Source organism: Herpailurus yagouaroundi, unplaced genomic scaffold, assembly GCF_014898765.1.
Source record: "Herpailurus yagouaroundi ecotype Mexico unplaced genomic scaffold, PumYag 188, whole genome shotgun sequence".
In the NCBI taxonomy this organism is placed as follows: Eukaryota; Metazoa; Chordata; class Mammalia; order Carnivora; family Felidae; genus Herpailurus; species Herpailurus yagouaroundi.
This window is the reverse complement of record NW_024412419.1, coordinates 38,908,961-38,930,442: the sequence shown is the minus strand read 5'-3', so window position 1 is coordinate 38,930,442 and position 21,482 is coordinate 38,908,961. Positions and strand designations below refer to the sequence as shown.

Genomic DNA, 21,482 nt, shown 5'->3' with positions numbered 1-21,482 from the left:
TCAGACCCAGGGACTAACACTACCAACCACTTGGTAATTTTACACTTCATACCAGTTCCCCTCAAGAGAGTGTCATGCATCATTCCTGGGATTCGTTGTATTCCAGATACAGTGAAGCCCTCCCTGTCCACTGAGGCTCAGCTGCTATCAACATCCAAGAGTTCATGGGAGAGAGTTGGTTGGGAAGGGAACCCATTTTGTGATGAAGATCGAGTAATAATAGACACAGGACTGTGGCCTCCGTCAATCACACTGTCTACGACAACACACAAAGAGGCCTGCTTGGGTATTAAATCCTATAGACTTCAAAGACTGTCCTTTGAGATGTGCTATCGTGAGATGTGTATTTTGAAATAGTGACCATCAGCCTAAGAATGAATAGGTTTGGGGCTTCTGACTGGATCAGTCAGTAGCTCATACGATTCTTGACCTCAGCCCTATGTTGGGTAAATACGAGCCCTACGTTGGATGTAGAGATTACTTAAAAATAAAAATATATATACATGTAATAAAGAAAAGGAATGAATAAGTTTTGAGGCCAAGGAGTGAAATAAAAAGCAGGGCCACTAATCACTACACACATTGACCAGTTTGGGAAAACCCAAATGACCTAATGGAGCAGAGCCGCTTACGTTACCAAATTAGCCTGCCCACCTGCCCACCTTGGGACTGTTTCATTAGAGACAGAGTCATCTTGCCACATTCAACCATGAGTATTTTGGGATTTCTTTGGAACAGCCAATTAGATTGTCTTCTGATTCTTCTTGGTGGCCCCTTTCAATTGGGGGGGGGGGGTTAATTTATTTCTCACTATTGTTTTGAGTATAGCACCTTTGGGATTAGGGCATCATGTGGATTCCTTTAACTATCTCAACACTCGGAGTGAGTCTGGCTTTCTTTACAGTCTGACATCAAAGTAGAACATCCAGATCACAAGTTGCTATGAATCATGCGGAGTAAGATGACTGTGGCATTGCTGAAGTCTGGTCTTCCTGCTCTCACTGCGTTTCCTCCCAGTGCTTTGCATAATCTCTGTCCATCTCAATCATGCATTCATCAATATGCCAAAGTCCCATGATCTGTGGGCTCCTGTTTACTTGATTTCTATATACGTTTTCCACACACTATCAAAACTATCAGAATTGACACATCAGACTGAATTGCACTTGTCATGATATTCATTATCTTAGAATAGGCGATCATCCCCAACACACTTTATTTCTTATCTACAATGTTGTGTATTTTGTGAATTTAATCACTCTTGCTTTTATCATGCATGTGATGACATAAGGGCATGACTAGTAATTACGTCAGGTGTCACTTTGAGGCATTCTTTTGAATGGGATCTATTCAAAGGATGAATTTTGTGTACATTTCCAAAAAACATACTGTTCAGGGTCATGTTCAACCCATGACAATGTCATGTGAAGAAAATGCACTTATTTATTATTTAAGATCTTTGTCACAGCAATAGATTCCAAATTCATCATATCTAAAGCAATGTCTAGGTTCCGTATACTTAACATCCTTAGCATTGAGGAGAGAAAGGAATACCTCATATATTCTGGATTTTCCTGTGGTGTAGAAATGCAACTTTTGTCTCCATCATTACTTTTCTCTGTTTAGTTCGAAGTCCACTTCTGAAACAGTGAAAACGCCCTTTTCACTCAGAAAAATGTAGTGGAGGCAAATCAAAGGCACTTGGCATCGAAATCTTAGATTTACTAAAAATTTGCCAAGGTCCTTGGATTGAGCAGAATTAAACATTTTTGCTAATCTTTCTCACCCATTCTCTCTGTGAGGGCAGCTTGTGTAGATTGCTCTCTTGTACATATTAACGGAGGGGATAGTGTAAGTAGTAGAGAAATAGGAAAAGGAGAAAACGAGAAAATACCAAGATTAACAAACATGGTCCTGTGAAAAATACATCCCACACTATTCATTTCCAAAAGGTATTAACTTTTTGGCCACACACCTGTGTCACTTGTCTCATTACTACGTTGGCTACGTGTATTTGACAAACACGGGCACGACACGGAGGACCAGGCGGAGCTGTCATTAGCTCTGTCCCCATAACCGGTCCCTCACAGGACAGGACCCTCCCTGTCCCTGCTGGTTCTGCCTGCCAGACTGTGCAGCTGATGGGCCCTTGACACGTGGAGCCCGATATCCAGCTGCAAGCCGTTCCTCGGGTTCTCCAGCACCTTCTTTTTTCACAGACTCAGAGAACGTCCTCTGTGTTCCCCAGAGAAGCCACATGCTCGGGCAGCTGGACCTGCTCAGACAGAGGTTTATCTTCAAGGCTGAACCACTGTGAGAGGAAGTTGTATATCTTGCAAGCAGTAATAAACTCCCACATCGTCAGCCTCCACTCTGTTGATTTTGAGTGTGAAATCTGTCCCTGACCCGCTGCCACTGAACCTGTCTGGGACCCCAGAGGCCCGGTTGGAAACCTGATAGATTGGGCGCTGTGGAGACTGGCCTGGCTTCTGCAGGTACCAACTTAAATAGGAGTATCCATTGCTGGGCAGGAGGCTCTGACTGGCCCTTCAGGAGATTGAGGCCGGCTGTCCAGGGGCGGCGGGCGGGGACAGAGGGGTCTGGGTCATCATGACATCCCCACTGGATCCTAAATGAAGGAGAGAGAAGTGCTAAGTTACATACAAATATTCTTTGCAACTTTCATTATTTCCTTCTCATTTACTTTAGCCAAAACACTACTTTGTTTTACTCCCAGTACTTGCGATGTCCAGTATCCACCAAAAATGTCCCATCACAATAAGGAACCTGAGATCTATGAAGATGAAGAGGAGAGAGGTCTCTAACCATCGCTAACACCATTGCCACTTTCTGTGTCACAGTCCTCACTACAGCACAGGCCCTTGTTCCTTCTGGAAACTTATTCACTCACAGATCTAAATGTCACCTGCCCCACCCTGGAGGACAAGTCACACATGTCAGACATGCACAAAGAATACACCTGGAGACAGTGGTACCCCTGTAGCTCACCCTCCCCACCTGGTTCTCCTTTTTCTTTCCCCGTCTGTCCTTACCAGGGGACCAAAGCACTAGCAGCCCCAGGAGCTGAGCAGGGAACCTCATTTTGAGAAGTTGAACCTATGAGTCCTGACAAGTCAAAGCCAGATTCAAGCTGACCTTTTATCTAGACTTTAAGGGGAAGGTCGTCCCTAGGGGACAATATGCAAATCCCTTGGTGGGTACAGCAGTGTGCAAAGAGCCAAGGAGAGGGTGGGAGGAGCCTACCTTCAAGCAAGTGAAATAAAAGGTCTTCTGCATTTGGAAGAAAATACAAAGCTAAAGTCCATACTACTTGCAGTAGTGGAAAGACGAATCTCACTCTGCAAGTGTGAATGTATTGTAAGGATACAGCACACAGGGCTCTGCCCCTTGAGAAGGAATCAGAGACCCTGAAATGCACACATGTGTGTCCAGGGTCAGTCTTCTGAGACGAATGGCCATCTCGCTCACGTTCTTCCACCTAATCTAGTTAAGGAGACAGCTCCCACCTCACAAGTACTGCTCGTTAGAATTTTTTCCCAATAACAACATGGAGTTGAGCTAGTTTGAGAATTTTCTGGTATCTACTCTTGTAGGTTAATTGTTTAAGAATGTTAGAATCACATGGCATAAATGGTCTTTCCCTCAGACTCAGTGAATTGAATTTTATAGAGCACCCAGGTCGAAAGAAGTGGACAGGGAAAAAATGTGTCTGTTGTAGAGATAGCCTATAGCCCAGCACAGAGAATAGTAAGGGTGAAAAAAATTCATGTCTCTGGCTATGAATATGAAATTCCTAGAAACTAGTTGTTACAATGTGGTATACACACACACACACACACACACACACATATACACATAACAGGCCAATCAAAGAGTTCTTAAGGAAATAATTCCCTTGGAATGATGGGACCTAATAAAAAAGGAGTGATTTTATATTATTTTTTCCTGGATGGAAAACCAGAAAACCTCTTTTCATACTGCCTCTTTTCCATCAAATAGAGCAAAGCCCTATCAGGATATTCTGAGTTCTTGTTAGCTCTGTGGGAGAACCTTAGGCTCTCACCTGGCCTGTATGTGGGGAAGCCATAGCTATGATTGTACAATTCAATAGGAGATCCCATACTTGAGAAGAGCAATGACTGCCTCCATTATTTTAATATCTCAGGGCACTGATCCATTCCTGGGCTTTCATTTAAATATGATCACTATGGATTAGGGTGCTGGGTCAGAGCTGCTCTGGGATGTCAGTCTATCCCATCACCCTTCACAAACAGGGAAATAACCCATTTTTTTTCTTCATGTGTCAACAGATCACGTTGAATTGAACAGTTCCTGATAAACAGTACCTGTGTCAAATTGCTTTTGTCCTGCAAATTAAATTCTGGAGCGGTTGAAAAACTCCGTTTGGCCATCTTATTATAGTTTGGGTAATTTAAATCCAGAGTCAGACTGAACTGACCAAGGAAACAAATTAACAAATACTAATCTAGGTAAGATTCCACAAGAATATTTGGTCTGAACATTGTGAAAGGATTTCAATTTAATATAGAACCGGTGGATGTGAAATGGAGAATCTCACATATGGGCCTTCAGAAGAATGGAAATTGAGAACCGAGAGACTGATTTTCATTAAATGCCTGATTTACAGAAGATCCAGATTTATCTGCTGACCAGTGAACATCCACCAAGAATTTCTCCCCATCCTCAAGCCAATGAATTCACTGCTGGGACTCCGGATGGCCTTACCCCTTCTTCCATTTCTTGCCCATAAATAGAGCTTACCCCAAACCCTCAGCAGACTCACCAGTAGCTTGGTCCAAATTGTGATTTCCCTGTTCTTCCAGAAAAAAACTCAATTTCTGGTCATTTAAGCTTGCCTCAGTTTTTACCTCATTACTTAGGCTGACAATATCTTCTGGGAAATCTACAAGAGTAAGATTTTAACACGGTGCTGAAAAAGATAATGGAGTAACAATTGTGTTGATCATTAACTCTGAACTCTATGGTAGCAATCTCATTTGCTCAGATAAATCATGGTGAGGAGTTAGATGTAGAATTACACATGTCCCATAATCCACTAGTTAAAAGATTATTACCCTTTTATTTTATTCCATTTTGAATTTTTTTTTTGTTTTGTTTTCTTGGACCTGGTCATTTCTTATGATGCTCAACGAAACAATTTTGGGTCTTGCTCCTGGCCTCTGATGGTACCAATACTTGTGTTTCTATTGCTAAGTAACAGGCTGCCGTCCTAAAAATTCCAGATCTCTTCATGAATCTCACCAGTGAAAGAAAGATAAGCAGCTGAAGGAAAAAAAGTAACAAAGAAACATAGCGTGGTCTCTATTGAAAATCATAAAGCTAGTTTCCTTGGACTATTTTTAAATGTATGAAATTAAAAACTGTTTTTATACACTATTATTGGTTGCATTGTGTCCCCTCAAAAATTATGTTGAAGTTTTAGCCCCTTACTACTTCAGAATGTGACGTTATTTGGAAAAAAAAAAAAAAGCATTGCAGATAGAATTAATTTGGATGTGGTCACACTATAGTACGTTGGGCCCTCAATGAATATGATTGGTGGCAGAGGAGAGGAAGAGCTTTTCCTCTGCTCAAGGTTCTTCTAGCTGAACTAAGAAATTTATGTGACACAGATTTACAAAAGAAAAACACAGTAAGCACAAAAATGGGGAAAACTTTTGTTACGTGTGCACAGAGGCTCAATAATGAAACTGAGGTCCTAAGAAAGGCCTAAGAAAAAAAGACAGACAGTTTTCATACTCCTTAGACAAAGAAACAACAAGTCTATAAGGAATTGACAGGACAAAGAAAAGTGAACTTTGAGAACTTTGATTAGTAAGGAATTCTAAACAAGATTTGGGCAGTGGTAGTAACTTAGGAAAAAGTAACAAAGGTTGTTTATACAGCCCTCTCAGTTAGAAATTTCCTATATCTGATGATAAGGAGTCTCTTTAGCTCCTGGTCCAGGGAGGATACCTTTCACATGAGATATTTATTTCCTGCTTTCAGGGAAACAGAAGAGGGTCCAAGTGTCCTTCTTACATAGGCTGTCCTTCAACTAACTTACCTAAAATAATCCATATGCCTAAGTGGCACATTTTGGGTGGCCTACACTTAGCCCCTACTGTTGCCTTATAAGAAAAGGAGGAGAGGGGCGCCTGGGTGGCTCAGCCAGTTAAGCATCAGACTCTTGATTTCGGCTCAGGTCATGATCCCATGGTTGTGAGATTGAGCCCTGAGTTGGGCTCTGTGCTGATAGCATGAAGCTTGCTTGGGATTCTCTTTCTCCTTCTCTTTCTGCCCCTCCTCTGCTCGCATGCACTCTTTCTCCCTCAAAATAAATAAATAAACCTAAAAAAAAAAAAGGAGGAGAAGGAAACAAAAAGGCACAGAGATACAGAGAGAAGAGACCATGTGAAGACAGAGATAGAGGTTGGATTTTTGCTGCCCCAAATCAGGGAATGCCTGGGGCCACCAGGGCTGTGAAGAAGCAAGGGAGGATCATCTTCTACAGGTTTCAGAGATGGCAGGGTCTGGCCAGCACCTTGATTTCAGACTTGAAGCCTCTAGGCCTGTGAGAGAGTACATTTCTGTTGTTTGAAGTCACCAAGTATGTGATACTTTGTCATGGCAACCCTAGGAAAAGATGTGCCCACGATCCAGTATGAAAACATAGATTAGGGGGAAATGACTGATAGTGAGAATTTTATCTTGTTTGCTTTTATTACAGGTCCAGTTTTCAGAAACTCCTTTTTACAAAAGTCTTTAAGATGTATGAATTAGGGAATAATGTTATTTCTGTGAAATTAGCATAAAACCTTTAAGGTTCTCCAAATTCTTTGTTTCTTTCAGTTTTATTGAACTAGAAATGACATCCAGCCACTGTATAAGCTTTAGGTATACAGCATGATGACTTGACTTATGTATAGTGTGAAATGATCACCACAGTAAGTCTAGTTAACTCCATCATCTCATAGAGATGCAAACGAACCAAAAAAAAAAAGCCACAAAAAACGAAAACAAAAACAAAAACAAAGAAAAACATGTTTCTTTCCTTATGATGAAAACTTTTAGAAATTACTGTTCTAGCAACTTTTTAAAAATATTTTTATTTTTTGAGAGAGAGAGGGAAGGAGAGAGAGCAAGCCAGGGAAGGACAGAGAGAGAGAGAGAGAGAGGGAGAGAATCCCAAGCAGGCTCCATGCTGTCAGTGCAGAGCCCAACAGGGGGCTCGAACTCACAAACCGTGAGAACATGACCTGACCCAAAACCAAGAGTCAGATGCTTAACTGACTGGGCCACCTAGGTGCCCCTCTTTATTTTTAGTGTTTATTTATTTATTTTGAGAAAGAGAGAGAGAGAGACAGCGAGAGCGCCTGCACATGAGTGGGGGAGGGACAGAGAGAGGGAGAGAGAGAATCCCAAGCAGGTTCCACGCTGTCAGCCCAGAGCCAGACTCAGGTCTCTATCTCACAACCCTGAGATCGTGACCTGAGCTGAAATCAAGAGTCGAACACTTGACTGACTGAGCTACCCAGGTGTCCCAGTCTTAGCAACTTTCAAATATGCCATATAGTGACTGTAACTAACGTTATCATGTTGTACATTATATCCCTAGAATTTATTTACCTTATTACTGGAAGCTCAAAATGATTAAAGACTTAACTATAAGACCTAAAACCATAAACTCCTAGGGGGGAAAAAAAACAGAGAAAAGCTCCTTGACATGGTTCTTGGAATGAGTTTTTGGACGTGATACCTAAAGCACAAACAACATAATAAAAAATAAGCAAGCAAGACCACATCAAACAAAAAGGTGTCTCCGTAGCAAAAGAAATGATTCACAAAATGAAAAGGCAACCTACAGAACAGGAGAACATATATCTGATCAGGGGTTAATCCAAAACATGTAAAGAACTCATACAACTAAGGAGCAGAAAAACACAAATAATCTAATTTTAAAATGGGCAAAGAACCTGAGTAGACGTTTTTCTCAAAGACACACAAATGGCCAACACGATACATGAAAGATACATGAAAAGGCGTTCAATATCACTAATCACCTGGGAAATGCAAATCAAAACCACAACCAGCTACGGTCCCAGGCTTATTAGAAGGGCTGTCATCAAAAGACAAGAGCTAACTAATCCTGGCAAAGATGTGGAGAAGAAGAAGTCCTTGTGCATGATTGATGGGATTGCAAATTGGTGTAGCCACTATGGAAAACAGTGTGGAGGATCCTCAAAAATATAAAAATAGAACTACCCTTAAGACCCAGCTGTTCCACTTCTAGGTATATATTCGGAGGAAATAAAAGCAGTATGTCAATAAGATATCTGCACCCCCATGTTCACTGCAGCATTATTTACAATAGCCCAGATGTGGAAACAACCTAAGTGTCCATCGATGGACTGATGGATAAAGAAAATGTGGTGTATACGTACAATGGAATATTATTCAGCCATTAAAAAAGAGGAAGTCCCGGGGCATCTGGGTGGCTCAGTTGGTTAAGTGAGTTGGTTAAGTGTCCAACGTCGGCTCAGGTCATGATCTCGCGGTTGACGAGCTCAAGCCCCGCGTTGGGCTCTGGGCTAACAGTTCAGAGCCTGGAGCCTGCTTCTGAGTCTGTCTCCCTCTCCCTCTGCCCCTCCCCTGCTCACGCTCTGTCTCTCTCAAAAATGAATAAACGTTTAAAAAAAAAAAAAAAAGAAGGGAGTCCTGCCATTTGTGACAACATGAATTGACCTTGAGGACATTACACTAAGTGAAATAAATCAGACAAAGACAAATAGTGTGTGTTCTCACTTATGAGTGGATTCTAAAACAAAGAAGGAAACAAAAACAAAAATAATCTTAAAAAAAAAAGAGAGAGATCAGATTTGTGGTTGCTAGAGGCAGGGATTAGGGGTAAGAGAATTAGATGAAGGTGGTGAAGAGATCCAAACTTCCAGTCATAAAGATCTCCAATTCGTATTGGTTGTTTCATGTCATAATCTGTTATCCTAAAATGTAAAATATAAAATATAAAATGTAAGATATTTTTAGATTATCTCTTGCTGGGGGAGTGGCTAGGAAATGTTCCTGTACTATTTGTAGACAGAAAGTTCGATATTCCTAAATCTAAAAAAGAACGTCTGCCTCTTGCAGACTAACCATGTGTCCCGTGGCCCGGACAACAAAACCAACCAGCGGCCAACACGGTCCCTTCACAGCACCTGGAAACGAGAAGAGCATGTGCAGGTTGAAAGAACAAGGAACATGAAATCCAGCTGAGCATCAGCCTCTGGGAATCTCTAATCCTGACCATCGTCGCTGAACAATGAAAGCAGTGTCTCTGCTTTCAATGCTGTTGGTTCCAGGTCCCTAAGGCTGGAAGCCGGTGTGTGGCTGTGTGACGTGGGGAGACGGTCTCGTTGGGGTCTGAGTCTGATATCCTGCAGTCACCCTTTAGAGGATGGAGTGATACTGTGATACTCATACACATTCTGTGCGCTGTGTCCTCTAGCCTTTGTCACGCCAAACAGCCAAGCCCACGCTGCTCTGGATGAGATTAGAGACACGGAGACCTGTTCGCTTCCTGGATCCAAGGGAATTTCCCTCTTTCTGCTTAAAGGGGAGAGTTTGCCCTTGAGTGAGGTCAACCCCCCCCCCCCCCAGCAGGGGAGCTCCCCCAGCGGCAGATGGTCTGGAGTGGATTGCTGAGCCCCGAGTCACCTGTGACCCAAGCTGATCACTTTGGACAGATAATTGCACATTGTTACCCACCAAAGGTAAAATCCGTGAGAAGGCATGCTGGGTACAGGGAGCTCTGGGAAGCCTCCATGAATGTGCTTATGCTCAGAGTGCTCACGTTCTCTCAAAACACTGGAAGCAACCTATATCTACGTGCCTGATTTTTCTGGATCATCAAGACTTTATTATCCATCTGCCTTATAGGAGTCTATTTTTGGGGGAAAAAAAAAACCGTAAGAATTCTTTAGAAATACACCACTGATCCATAAGGATAAGGGGAAAAATCGTGTGCTGGAGATGACGGCTTTTGGTCTGTGTGAAACTCTCTGCTGATCCCAGCTCACCCAGAGACTAACTGAACAGAGTAAGACAATAATCTGCCCACTTGTTTCCCCGAACTATCACCACGGGGCGGGCAGCTGCCTGACCCAGAGAGGGGAGGTTTGTGGGCAGAGCTACGGGAGGAGTTTGTAGAGTTTGCAGGCTGTAATGAACTCTGGCATCCTCGGCCTCCGCTCTGTAAGGGTGTGAAATCTGTCCCCGACCTGCTTCCAGTGAACCTGTCAGGGACCCAAGAGGCCCGGTTGGAAACCCTATAGATCAGGCACCCTGGAGACTGGCCTGGCTTCTGCAGGAACCAACTTAAACAGGTATATCGGTTACTGTGCAGGAGGCTCTGACTGGCCCTGCAGGAGATTGAGGCCGGCTGTCCAGGGATGACGGGCAGGGACAGAGGGGTCTGTGTCATCATGACATCCCCACTAGACCCTAAAGTAAGAAGAGAGAAATGCAAGGTTACGTACAAACGTTATGAGTCATTTTTAGAACTTTTTTTTTGTTACTTATTTCAGGCTAAACCATTTTTAAAGTTTTGATTAAAACCCCTAAAATAGCCAATCTCAAAAAGAACCCAAGATTTGCAGCATACAAAGAGGCCTCTTCAAAGGAAAGTGTAAGTCACCTGTGCCATCCCTCTCCTTCTGTGTTACAGTCTTCATCAGAACACAGGTCCTTGTTCCTTCTGGAATTTTCCTCAGGCTCATGAATGTAAACATCACATGACCCATCCTAGGGAGCAAGATGTATGCATCTAACATGTCGATAAATCCACCTGATATGCACCTCTGTCCCCAGAATTCACCGTCCCAACCCCTATTCCTTTGTCATCGGCCCTCTGTCCTTGCCAGTGATCCAGAGCATCAGCTGCCCCAGGAACTGAGCAGGGAATGTCCTTTTGAGAAACTGAACTGATGAGTCCTGATAAGTCAAAGCAAAATGAGAGCTGACCTTTTATCTCAGACTTGCAAGGGAAGCACCTTCCTAGAGAACAGCGTGCACATCCCCGGTGGGTGCAGCAGTGTGGAGAGAACCAGAAGGGGTTGGGAGGCTCTCCTGTGAGCCAAGTAAGATAAAATGTCTCCGTAGTTCGAGGAAAATCAATAGAGATAAACTCTGTGGTGCCTCCGGGGTAAAGGCACACAGTTCAGTGTCCCCTTCTATTTTCTCAACCAGTTTTCTGGCTTTTCAGAACTTTCTTAGTCATATTTATATTTTAACGGGGTTGAGTTTCCACAAATATCTAGTGATTTTTGCTTTTTTCGTTATGTTTGTTTGAAAGGCTCTGGGTTTGTCCTTTTTCATTTTGATTGAGATGAAACATGTACAGGAAAAAAGGGCAAAAATTTTCAGGGCACAAATGACTAAGGTTTTCATGTAGGTCACCAGCTGGATGAAAATACTGAAGATTTCAAATCCTCCAGAAACCTCATTCATGCACTTTCCCAGCCAGTAACTACTCCCAACATGGTAGCTATCATTCTGACTCTCTCACAGTAGTCTGGGTTTTCCTGCCCTTGAATTTTCCTATCAACTGAAGTAAGCGTTCTTCTGTTTCTAGCTCATTTCTAGTCTCTTTGCTTTCAAAGAGTTTTTTTTTTTTCTTCAGACCTTGGTTTTTTGTTTTTTTTTTTTAATTTTTTTTTTCAACGTTTATTTATTTTTGGGACACAGAGAGACAGAGCATGAACGGGGGAGGGGCAGAGAGACAGGGAGACACAGGATCGGAAACAGGCTCCAGGCTCTGAGCCATCAGCCCAGAGCCCGACGCGGGGCTCGAACTCACGGACCGCGAGATCGTGACCTGGCTGAAGTCGGACGCTTAACCGACTGCGCCACCCAGGCGCCCCTGGACCTTGGTTCTTTTTTAAAGCTGCTGTACAATAAAGGTTTTTGTAAAAGAAATGATATTCACATTAAATGACAAAGGATTCTGAGGTGGCCATTTGCCACACAATGGAGTGGATGATATGCTGTTTTTCTTTTCCAATAAATAACGAGGAGCAGTTGGACGTGGAAATGCGATTAAATGGACAGTAGAAATAAAAACCTTGTCCCACCTTACATCTGGCAAAACTATGAGCTCCTGGAGCATTATCATCTACACGTGAGAGCTAAAATAATGAAGCTTCTAGAACAAAGCACAGGAGGATATCTTTAGGCTCTAAAGGTAAGGCAAATATTTATTAAATGGAGCACACACACACACATGCAAAATTAAGGGAGAAAAAGACTGATAAATTAGACCTCATCAAGATTGGAAACTTATTTTCAAATAGATCATTAAGAGAGTTAACAGACATTCTTAAAAATGGGGGAAGGTTTCCCAGTGCATATTTTTGGTAAAAGATCTATTTTCAGAATATGTAACAAAATATATGTATTTATATATATATATATAAATGCATATAAATATAAATATATATATACAAATGTATATAAATATAAATATATATATATATAGTGTTTTGAACAGATATTTCCCCAGATATCCAAATAACTAATGAAAAACATATGAGAAGTTACTCAACATCATTAATCATCAAGCAAATTGTATGTTTTAACCACAATACCACCTAAAGATCTACCAATATGATTATAGTAAAAAGTATGACTACACCAAGTATTGCAAAGATTACAGCAACTGGGACTTTCATTCACAGCTGCTGGAGCATAGATAGCAACTGGCAGCCGAACTCACGCAACGCCCTGCTTGCAATTCTGAGGAATGTACCCAAGGGAAGTGAGTGCGTGAGTTCACAAAAGACGTTTCGAAAATGTTCCTAAAATCTTTATCAACGACAGTCTCAAATCTAAAAGGACACATACATTTAAAGCAAATCGTGATGCGTTCACATGCTAGAGAACTTTTCCGCAGCAAAAGGGGACAGATTATGGCCGTACCAACCACAAAAGCGAAGTTCAAAAACGTGTTGCCAGAGAAAGCCAGCTGCCAAAAAGTACACAGTGCGTGATTTCATTTATGTGAAGTTTAAGACCAGAGGAAAGAGAACAGTGGTGGCGGCTGGGAGTCGGGCGGGCGTGGCGGGGATGGAGTCTGGGAATGATGGAAGGAGCACGAGGAGGTCTTTGGGATGCTGGAAACATGGGTCTCTGGACTGGGTAGCAGTTAGAGGAGGATACGCACATGTTTGTCTTTATCCAGGTGTATACTTTGAATTCACCTGATATACAGTTAGTTCACTTTACTGCACTTAATATTATCTGCTTTTTATTTCTTTTAATGTTTTATTTGTTTATTTTAAGTGAGACAGAGCAAGCAGGGGAGGGGCAGACAGAGGGGGAGACATAGATCCCAAGCAGGCTCTGTGCTGCCAGCACAGAGCCCGACTCGAGGCTTAAATCCATGAACTGTGAGATCGTGACCTGAGCTGAAGTCAGACGCTTAACTGACGGAGGCAGCCAGATGCCCATAATATTATCTACTTTTTAAATGAATGAATGAATTACTGAGTGGGGCTTACGGAGTCTGAAAATTAGAATTTTTTCCCTTTCTTCTTCCCTACAAGCACTGGTATTTTGAGCAACCTGAGCTCCGAGAACCTCTGATTTCTCATCTCTAGAGGATTATTGTGCAACTGATTACTCGAGAAGGGTAAGGCCTTAGTGCATCATTGAACGCATAGCAGATCTTCAAGCATTCAGCAAATGTCAATGGGCGGACTAGTTACTGTCGCTGTTTACTGTCAGTCGTATTCCTGCTTTATTACTGTTGTTATTGTTAAACGTATTAGGAGTATTGTCCTGGTTATGGGCTCCTTTTTCAGCCTAGTTCTCTGTCTCAAAGTAAAACAAAACAAAACCTCCCGGAGAGTTTCTCAGAGAAGAGATTCAAAGACCATGCTGTAGATAAATTCTTTTGCAAGCCTGACCCAGAAGCCTCCTTGATAAAATTCAATGAATTCATTGTTTTATGTTGGTCCAAAGGAAAACTCTGGAAGGACAAAGTCCCTTGCAGGCCATCACCCTTGAGCCCCGCAAGCCCTTCCCCAGAGCACACCCCGCCCCGACCAACAGACCGCAGGGCACAGTGCAGCTGCTGGAACCCCGGCCACCTGACAACCGTCACCGCAGGAGCAGCCCCAGCCCGGGAGGAGGGTTTATGCTCGGGGCTGCAGCACGGTGGGAGGAAGCGCATAACCCTGCTGGCAGTAATAAGCGGCGGCGTCATCAGCCTCGACTGTGCTGATTTTGAGGATGAATTCTGTGCCAGACTGAATCCCAGAGAAGCGGTCTGAGACTCCAGACTCTAGGTTATCGGCATCATAGATGATAAGCTTGGGAGGCTGGCCTGGTTTCTGCTGATACCAGCTTAAGTAATCACTAACGCTCTCATTGGCCCTGCAGATGAGGGACACGCTGTCTCTCAGGGACACAGAGAGATGGGTGGGAGACTGGGTCAACTCAGCGGTCCCGCCGGCAGCTGGCAAGGAAACAAAACACAAAGTCACGGTTGTTTACGAGATCCCACTCCCTTTCCTCCCAGAAGGTTCTGGCGTCCTGGTCTCCTAAGCTGAGAGCACCTGGGTCTCCGAGGGGAGGGGAGATCCCGGGTCAGAGATCCACGGAGCCCTGGGGAGACCCCCCAGTCAGGAGGAGAGAACGGCCACCATCTCGGGGATGTCCCCTGCGCCGCCCTCCTCACCTGGGAGGCAGGCCAGCAGAAGGCAGAGGAGCTGGGTCAGGACCCCCATGTTCAATCCAGGGCCTGCCTCAGGTTCTTTTTTTGCCCCGAATCACTGAGCAGCCTATTTATGGGGATCCTGAAGAGCAGAAATGTGGATTCTCTGGGGGAAACATGCAAATCAGTGAGGGGTTGGGCGGGTCTGGCTGCAGCCGCAGAACCAGGGCCCCTGTAGGGCCCAGTGCCAACTGGGGGTTCTCAACGGACACAGGATTCACATCCAGTCCCAGAGGAGTTCCTCCAGTGTGTTTGTAAGAAGAAAGCATCTCCAATTTTTCTGGCCCCTATTTGTCCTCATGGCTCTAAATTTTGTAATTAGAATAGAGGCTACACTTTCTAAAATCAAGAAAATAAAAGAATTGGATGACTCTCTAAGTCTTAAATTTTTGTATGAAAATGTACTTTTTTTCCTATAGAATTCCATGAGTTCTCATTTTTTAGGGATGGTTGTGAAATATCAGCTCTATCTTGGTATGCTACTTATAGGACAAATATTGGTGACATACGGACAACAAGAGAGCATATGTTCATAAATCAAATCCATGCAATGGCTCTTAAGGTACTATGCAGTAGAGAAGGCTCATACATTATTGGATTCTATTTCCATGGTTTTATTCTTTATTTTAGAGGTTAATGTCTTTTGGTTAAAATTTTTTTCTATTGTTACTGTTTCTCATTCTCATCAGTTTTTGCTCATCAAATTATCATGCCTTAGAGCACCTATAACTTCTCTTTTGCTCTGACGCAGTCCTAATGTGATCTTTAATATTTAATAGCACCCACTTTTTGCTCCTACAAATAAACCAGTTTGTATGAGAAGTTATATGATAGCCTTCTATTCTGATTCTTTTTATTCCTAGTTTACTAAGACATTTCTTAATTAAAAATTGGTAATGAGGGGCGCCTGGGTGGCTCAGTTGGTTAAGCGTCCGACTTTGGCTCAGGCCATGATCTTGCAGTTTGTGGGTTCAAGCCCCACGTCAGGCTCTGTGCTGACAGCTCAGAGCCTGGAGTCTGCTTCAGATTCTGTCTCCCTCTCTTTCTTCCCTTCCCCTGCTTGCGCTCTTTCTTTGTCTTTCAAAATAAACAAAACGTTAAAAAAATTTTTTTAATAAAAAAACTAAAAATTAGTAATGAATTGTTAAATTTCATCAAACATTTTATAACTATTATCAGTGTGATCAGACATGTGTATTTGTATATTTTTAAACATATATTTAATTTTCCATTTCATTGATCTCATTATTATTTCCTTTCTTCTTTGTATCTATTATTCGTATGGTAGATATTTTTTTCTTAATGTCAGTCAGCTTTTCTGCCCATAGGCATGTATTGTAAATATGTTTTCTGTGTGGTTTGATACTGAAGCTTGATGATCAATTATTTTGAGTGTATTTGCTCTGTTTACTAAAAGCTTTTTTTGATGTCTTGAGTGTCCATTATTATATTAGAGAACTCTCTTCTGGGATCATGTCATTTCTTTCCTTCCTTCTTTTTTGTGTGTTTTGTTTTGGTTTGATTTTTGGTAATATTTTCCCAATGCCAGACACATAGTGATCCATTGATAAATACTTGAGAATGAACAAATGAATTAATCAATTTTTTAATCTTATTCTGTATGAAAGCAGTGAGTGTGTGTGTGTGTGTGTGTGTGTGTGTGGTTATGGGAAATTTGCTGTTGTGAGAATTTAGTCAAATTTAGTACATTTTTCATTTGGAAGGGGTTCAATAACCATTAAACACATAATTATATCTGGAAAAAAAATAAACATGTATTTATAGTTATATCACCATATATATACATGTATAATAGTCACATAACATAAACACATGTATATTTAATTATGCACTGCCTAGAATATAACTAATATGTATATATACATGTATATGTATATAGATACACATATATGCATATTTGCCATAAATAAGGTTTTTAACTTTCATTAAAAACTTAAGTTTTTAACTTTTATTCAAATATTATTTTGTTTTAATTTCTTCCTAATATCATTATGAATGAATTGCTAAACACTCACATTGAAGGCGCCAATTTAAAAAGACGCATCTAAGGATAGGGGCACTTGTACCCCAATGTTTATAGCAACACTCTCAACAATAGCCAAATTGTGGAAAAAGCCTAAATGTCCATCAACTGATGAATGGATAAAGAAGTTGTGGTTTATATACACAATGGAGTACTACGTGGCAATGAGAAAGAATGAAATATGGCCCTTTGTAGCAACGTGGATGGAACTGGAGAGTGTGATGCTAAGTGAAATAAGCCATACAGAGAAAGGCAGATACCATATGTGTTCACTCTTATATGGATCCTGAGAAACTTAACAGAAACCCATTGGGGAGGGGAAGGAAAAAAAAAAAAAAAGAGGTTAGAGTGGGAGGGAGCCAAAGCATAAGAGACTCTTAAAAACTGAGAACAAACTGAGGGTTGATGGGGGGTGGGAGGGAGGGGAGGGTGGGTGATGGGTATTGAGGAGGGCACCGTTTGGGATGAGCACTGGGTGTTGTATGGAAACCAATTTGACAATAAATTTCATATATTGAAAAAAAATAAAAAACAAAAAATGCATCTACATAAATGTGCAGGTGTATAAATACTGTATTTGTCAGCTTTTGCGCAATAACGATTGTTAACAAACCCCTCACAACCCAATGGCAGACAATACTAAGCATTAATTTTCATATTCACAAATGTTCATATTAACAATGGTGTGGATGATCCAGGCAGGGCTCAGCTGGGTGGTTCTACTATATGTCACTGAGATGCTTTCCATCCTATGGAGAGCGCTTCATCTGGGACCAGGACGGGAAAGTAGTGACTACTCTGGGTAAAACATTCTAATGGCAAGCTTCAGGAGTGAACAAAATCTCCAAATCAAGCTGCACAAAGGGATTTAAGTCGATTTATCTCCAATACTGGTGCATAAAATTTATATTCTCTTGCCTTTGTAATTCCTCAAGTTTCTAACAACTTTAATCCATTAAGTTTTCAGAGCATTCCTCAAAACAGTCAAAAGTAGAACCCTACTATCTAATAATTGCACTACTGGGTATTTACCCCCAAAACCCAAAAAAACAGTAATTCAAAAGGATGCATGTACCTGTATGTTTACAGCAGCATTATTTACAATAGCCAACTTATGGAAGCAGCCCAAGTGTCTTTTGGCTGATAAATGGTTAAGGAAGATGTGATATATCTATGCACGAAGGATTATTATTAAGCCATAAAGGAGAACGAAGTCTTGCCATTTGCAATGACATGAATGGAGATAAGAGAGTATAATGCTAAGTGAAAGAAGTCAGTCGGAGGAAGACACATACCATATGATCTCACTCATATATGGAATTTAACATACAAAATAAAAGAGTAAAGAAGAAAAAGAAAGAGAGAGCCAAACCAAGAAACAGACTCTTAACCAAAGACAACAAACTGGTGGCCACCAGAGGGAAGGTGGGTAGGGGGATGGGCGAAATAGGTGATGGGGAGTAAGGAGTGCACTTGTGAGGAGCACTGGGTGATGGGTGCAACTGGTGAATCACCTTATGCTAACTATACTGGAAATAAAATTAAGTAAAAGCAAAGTGTTTGCTCATGCCATTGATGTGTTTTAGGCTCTACCATCTAAAAAATGTTTTCAAGTCTAGTTTTCTGTTAATTGGAAAACAGAGCTGAGTGTGGTTTCAACATACAGCTGTAAGTAGAAATTGTCTTCAATGGCTTCGGTGGAAAAAAATTTTTTTAAGCTGAAGTAAACAGTCTCTAAAACAGCTTCTTACACCTTCTATAGATCACCTGGTAACTTGTTAAAATGCAGGTTTCCATCTCGAGGTCTCAGGTGACCTGCAATTTTGTATTGATAAGAAGTTCTCAGTGATACAGATGATGATGATGATGATGATGATGATGATAATGAAGCCTTCTGGGGAAATGTTGAGGAGCAAGTTATTTTCATAATAAGGACAAAGAATGTTTCATTAATGTTTAGTGTTTTGTGTGTGTGTGTCAAAAACGTTTTCCATTTATTTGCCAAATATTTGCTATATGTGTAATTTATATACATATATGTATATATATAATGAATGTAATTTCCTCATTTTCTGTTTACCATATAACTCAATAAAGTTTCATGCTATGATCCCAGATGTACTGCTAATACCTGGGAGAACATTCAAGTGTATTCTGGGTCTATCCTCCAGCCGGAAGAGCTCTGACAGCTGGGAATTAGCGACCATCCTGGGCTGCCTGCTGTCAGCCACCCATCACTTCTGGAAACACATCTCCCCCTTTTTTTTTCTCCATAGCTCCATGTAGAGGTAGGTGCTCAACGAGGCACCCTCACTGAGATTTGGAGTTCAGAAGAGGAGGATTTGATGCTATCCGTCAGCACCTGCAGGCAGAGTCGACAAGGTCAGGGCTGGAGAACCACCTGGGGAGGTGCTGCAGAGGCTAGAGCATCAGCACAACTACCCCGGGGCTTCCCAGACAGGCTTGAGGACCACACATATGGTTAAGCAGCCTGTACCTTCAGCCTTCAGTGGTGATGTGTTCTGGTTTCTCGGGGGTAGCACCAGGCACTCTCTCGAATCTCATATTGGCTCTTCTGCCTACCCTACTCCCAGTCCATTAAAAACAACAACAACTGTAGTTAAACTCTAATTCCCTGTATTACAACAATTCCTAACAAGAAACCGCAAGAGAAAATTTTGCAAGGGACCTCTCTGATAAAGAACTGTTACCAAAATATACAAAGAGCTCTTTAAATTCAACAATAAGAAAACAAACAATGTGATTAAAACATGGGGCAAAGACCTTCATGGGTACCTCCCCAAACAAGGTATACAGATGACAAATAAGCGTATGAGAAGATACTTCATATTTATCATGTCTGCAGAGAAATGCAAATTCAGGCAATGATGAGATGCACACCTCTTGGGATGGCCAAAATCAGGAACACCGACAACATCCAATGCTGACACCAATGTGAGCAGCAGGAAGCCTCATTCATTGGTGACAGGAATGGAGAATGGCACAGCCCCTTTGGAAGACAGTCTGGCAGTTTCTTACAAAACGAAACGTCCTCTTACCATATCGTCCAGCAGCTGTGCTTCTTAGTATTTACTCAAAAGCATTGAAAATGATGCCCACACAAGACCTGCACACAGATGTTTTTACTCACCTTATTCATAATTGCCAAAAATTGGGGGGGGGGGCGGGTGGTGGGAACAAAACAGATGTCTTTCAGTAAGTGAATGAATAAGCAAACCGTGGCACATCCAGACAATAGAATAATATTCAAAACTAAAAAGAAATGAACTCACAAGCCATGAAAAGAGATGGGGGAATCTTAAATGCATATTACAAAGTGAAAGAAGCCCATCTGAAAAGATTACGTGCTATATGATTCCATCTATATGACATTCTGAAAAAGGTGAAGATCTGTGGTTGCCAGGGGCTAGGGTGGGGATGGCGGGATAATGGGTGGAGCATAGAGGAATCTGGGGGGCAAGGATACTATTTCATACGATGCGAAAATGGCGGCTAATGTTATGAATTTGTCCAAACCCACAGAGTGCACAGCCCCAGGAGTAAATGCCAATGTAAACTATGGACTTTGGGTGATAATGATGTGTCCACGTAGGCTCATCGACGATAACAAATGCACTACCCTGGTGGGGGATGTTGACAGTAGGGGAGGTTGTGCATGTGCATGTGCGTGAGCAGGGAACATTCGGGAGATCTCTTTACTTTCTGCTAAATTTTGCTGTGAACACAGAATTTCTTTGCAACTTAAAGTCAATCAAAAACATTCCTGCTTGGAAATCTGGAGTGGCTTCTCTTTTGCTGTGTGAACCCTGATGGATGCCATTGCCCACATCTCCGTCTGGATTACATCGGAAGAGACATTGTCGCGTCTGTGCCGCTGGACTGAGGAGGGGGAAGGGCAGTCAGGGGCCCCAGGCACCTCCCTGCCCTTCTCCCAAACCTCCCAGTGACCCCCCCCCCAGAGCGGGACTGCGTCTGACAAACTCTCTGAGCAGATGCAGGCACAGGAGGAGCGGCGGGGGCAGCCCGGCCTCTCACATCTGCGTCCCTGGCGGTTTATGGTCTGGTCTGTAACACTGTGCGAGGGAGATTGTTACTTTGCTGGCAGTAGTAAGTGGCAGCGTCTTCAGGCTCCAGGCTGCTGATGGTGAGGGTGAAATCTCTCCCAGACCCACTGCCGCTGAACCGCGAGGGGACCCCAGTTTGCAACGTGGATGCACGATAGATCAGAAGCTTAGGAACTTTCCCCGGTTTCTGCTGATACCAGGCTAACCACGTGTTAACGTTCTGACTCGCCCGGCAGGTGATGGTGACTCTGTCTCCTGGAGATGCAGACAGCGAGGATGGAGACTGGGTCATCTGGATTTCGCAGCTGGCTCCTGAGATGGGGCACAGAGAAACAAAGACCCACATGATGAATCATGTCATAAGAGGACGCGGCTGGCGGGCCAGGCAGTACTGGGCGCGCTGGCTGAGTAATTTCCCAGTGTTCTCCTTCCTTACCTGGGAGCCAGAGCAGCGGGAGGCCCAGGAGCTGAGCGGGGGCCTTCATGTCCATGCTGTGTCCTGACCGGGACTGGGTCCTGCACAGGGTGTGACCGGCCCATT

General features: G+C 42.5%; 1 gene segment (V, D, J or C); it reads right to left on the bottom strand.

The window, feature by feature from the left end:
• The window catches only part of LOC121044473 (immunoglobulin kappa light chain-like), a 139,033-nt gene extending 117,551 nt beyond the window's left edge, over positions 1-21,482 (bottom strand). Inside the window, 2 exon segments of the V gene segment in view lie at positions 20,959-21,253; positions 21,378-21,482. Coding sequence covers positions 20,959-21,253; positions 21,378-21,432 — 350 coding nt within the window.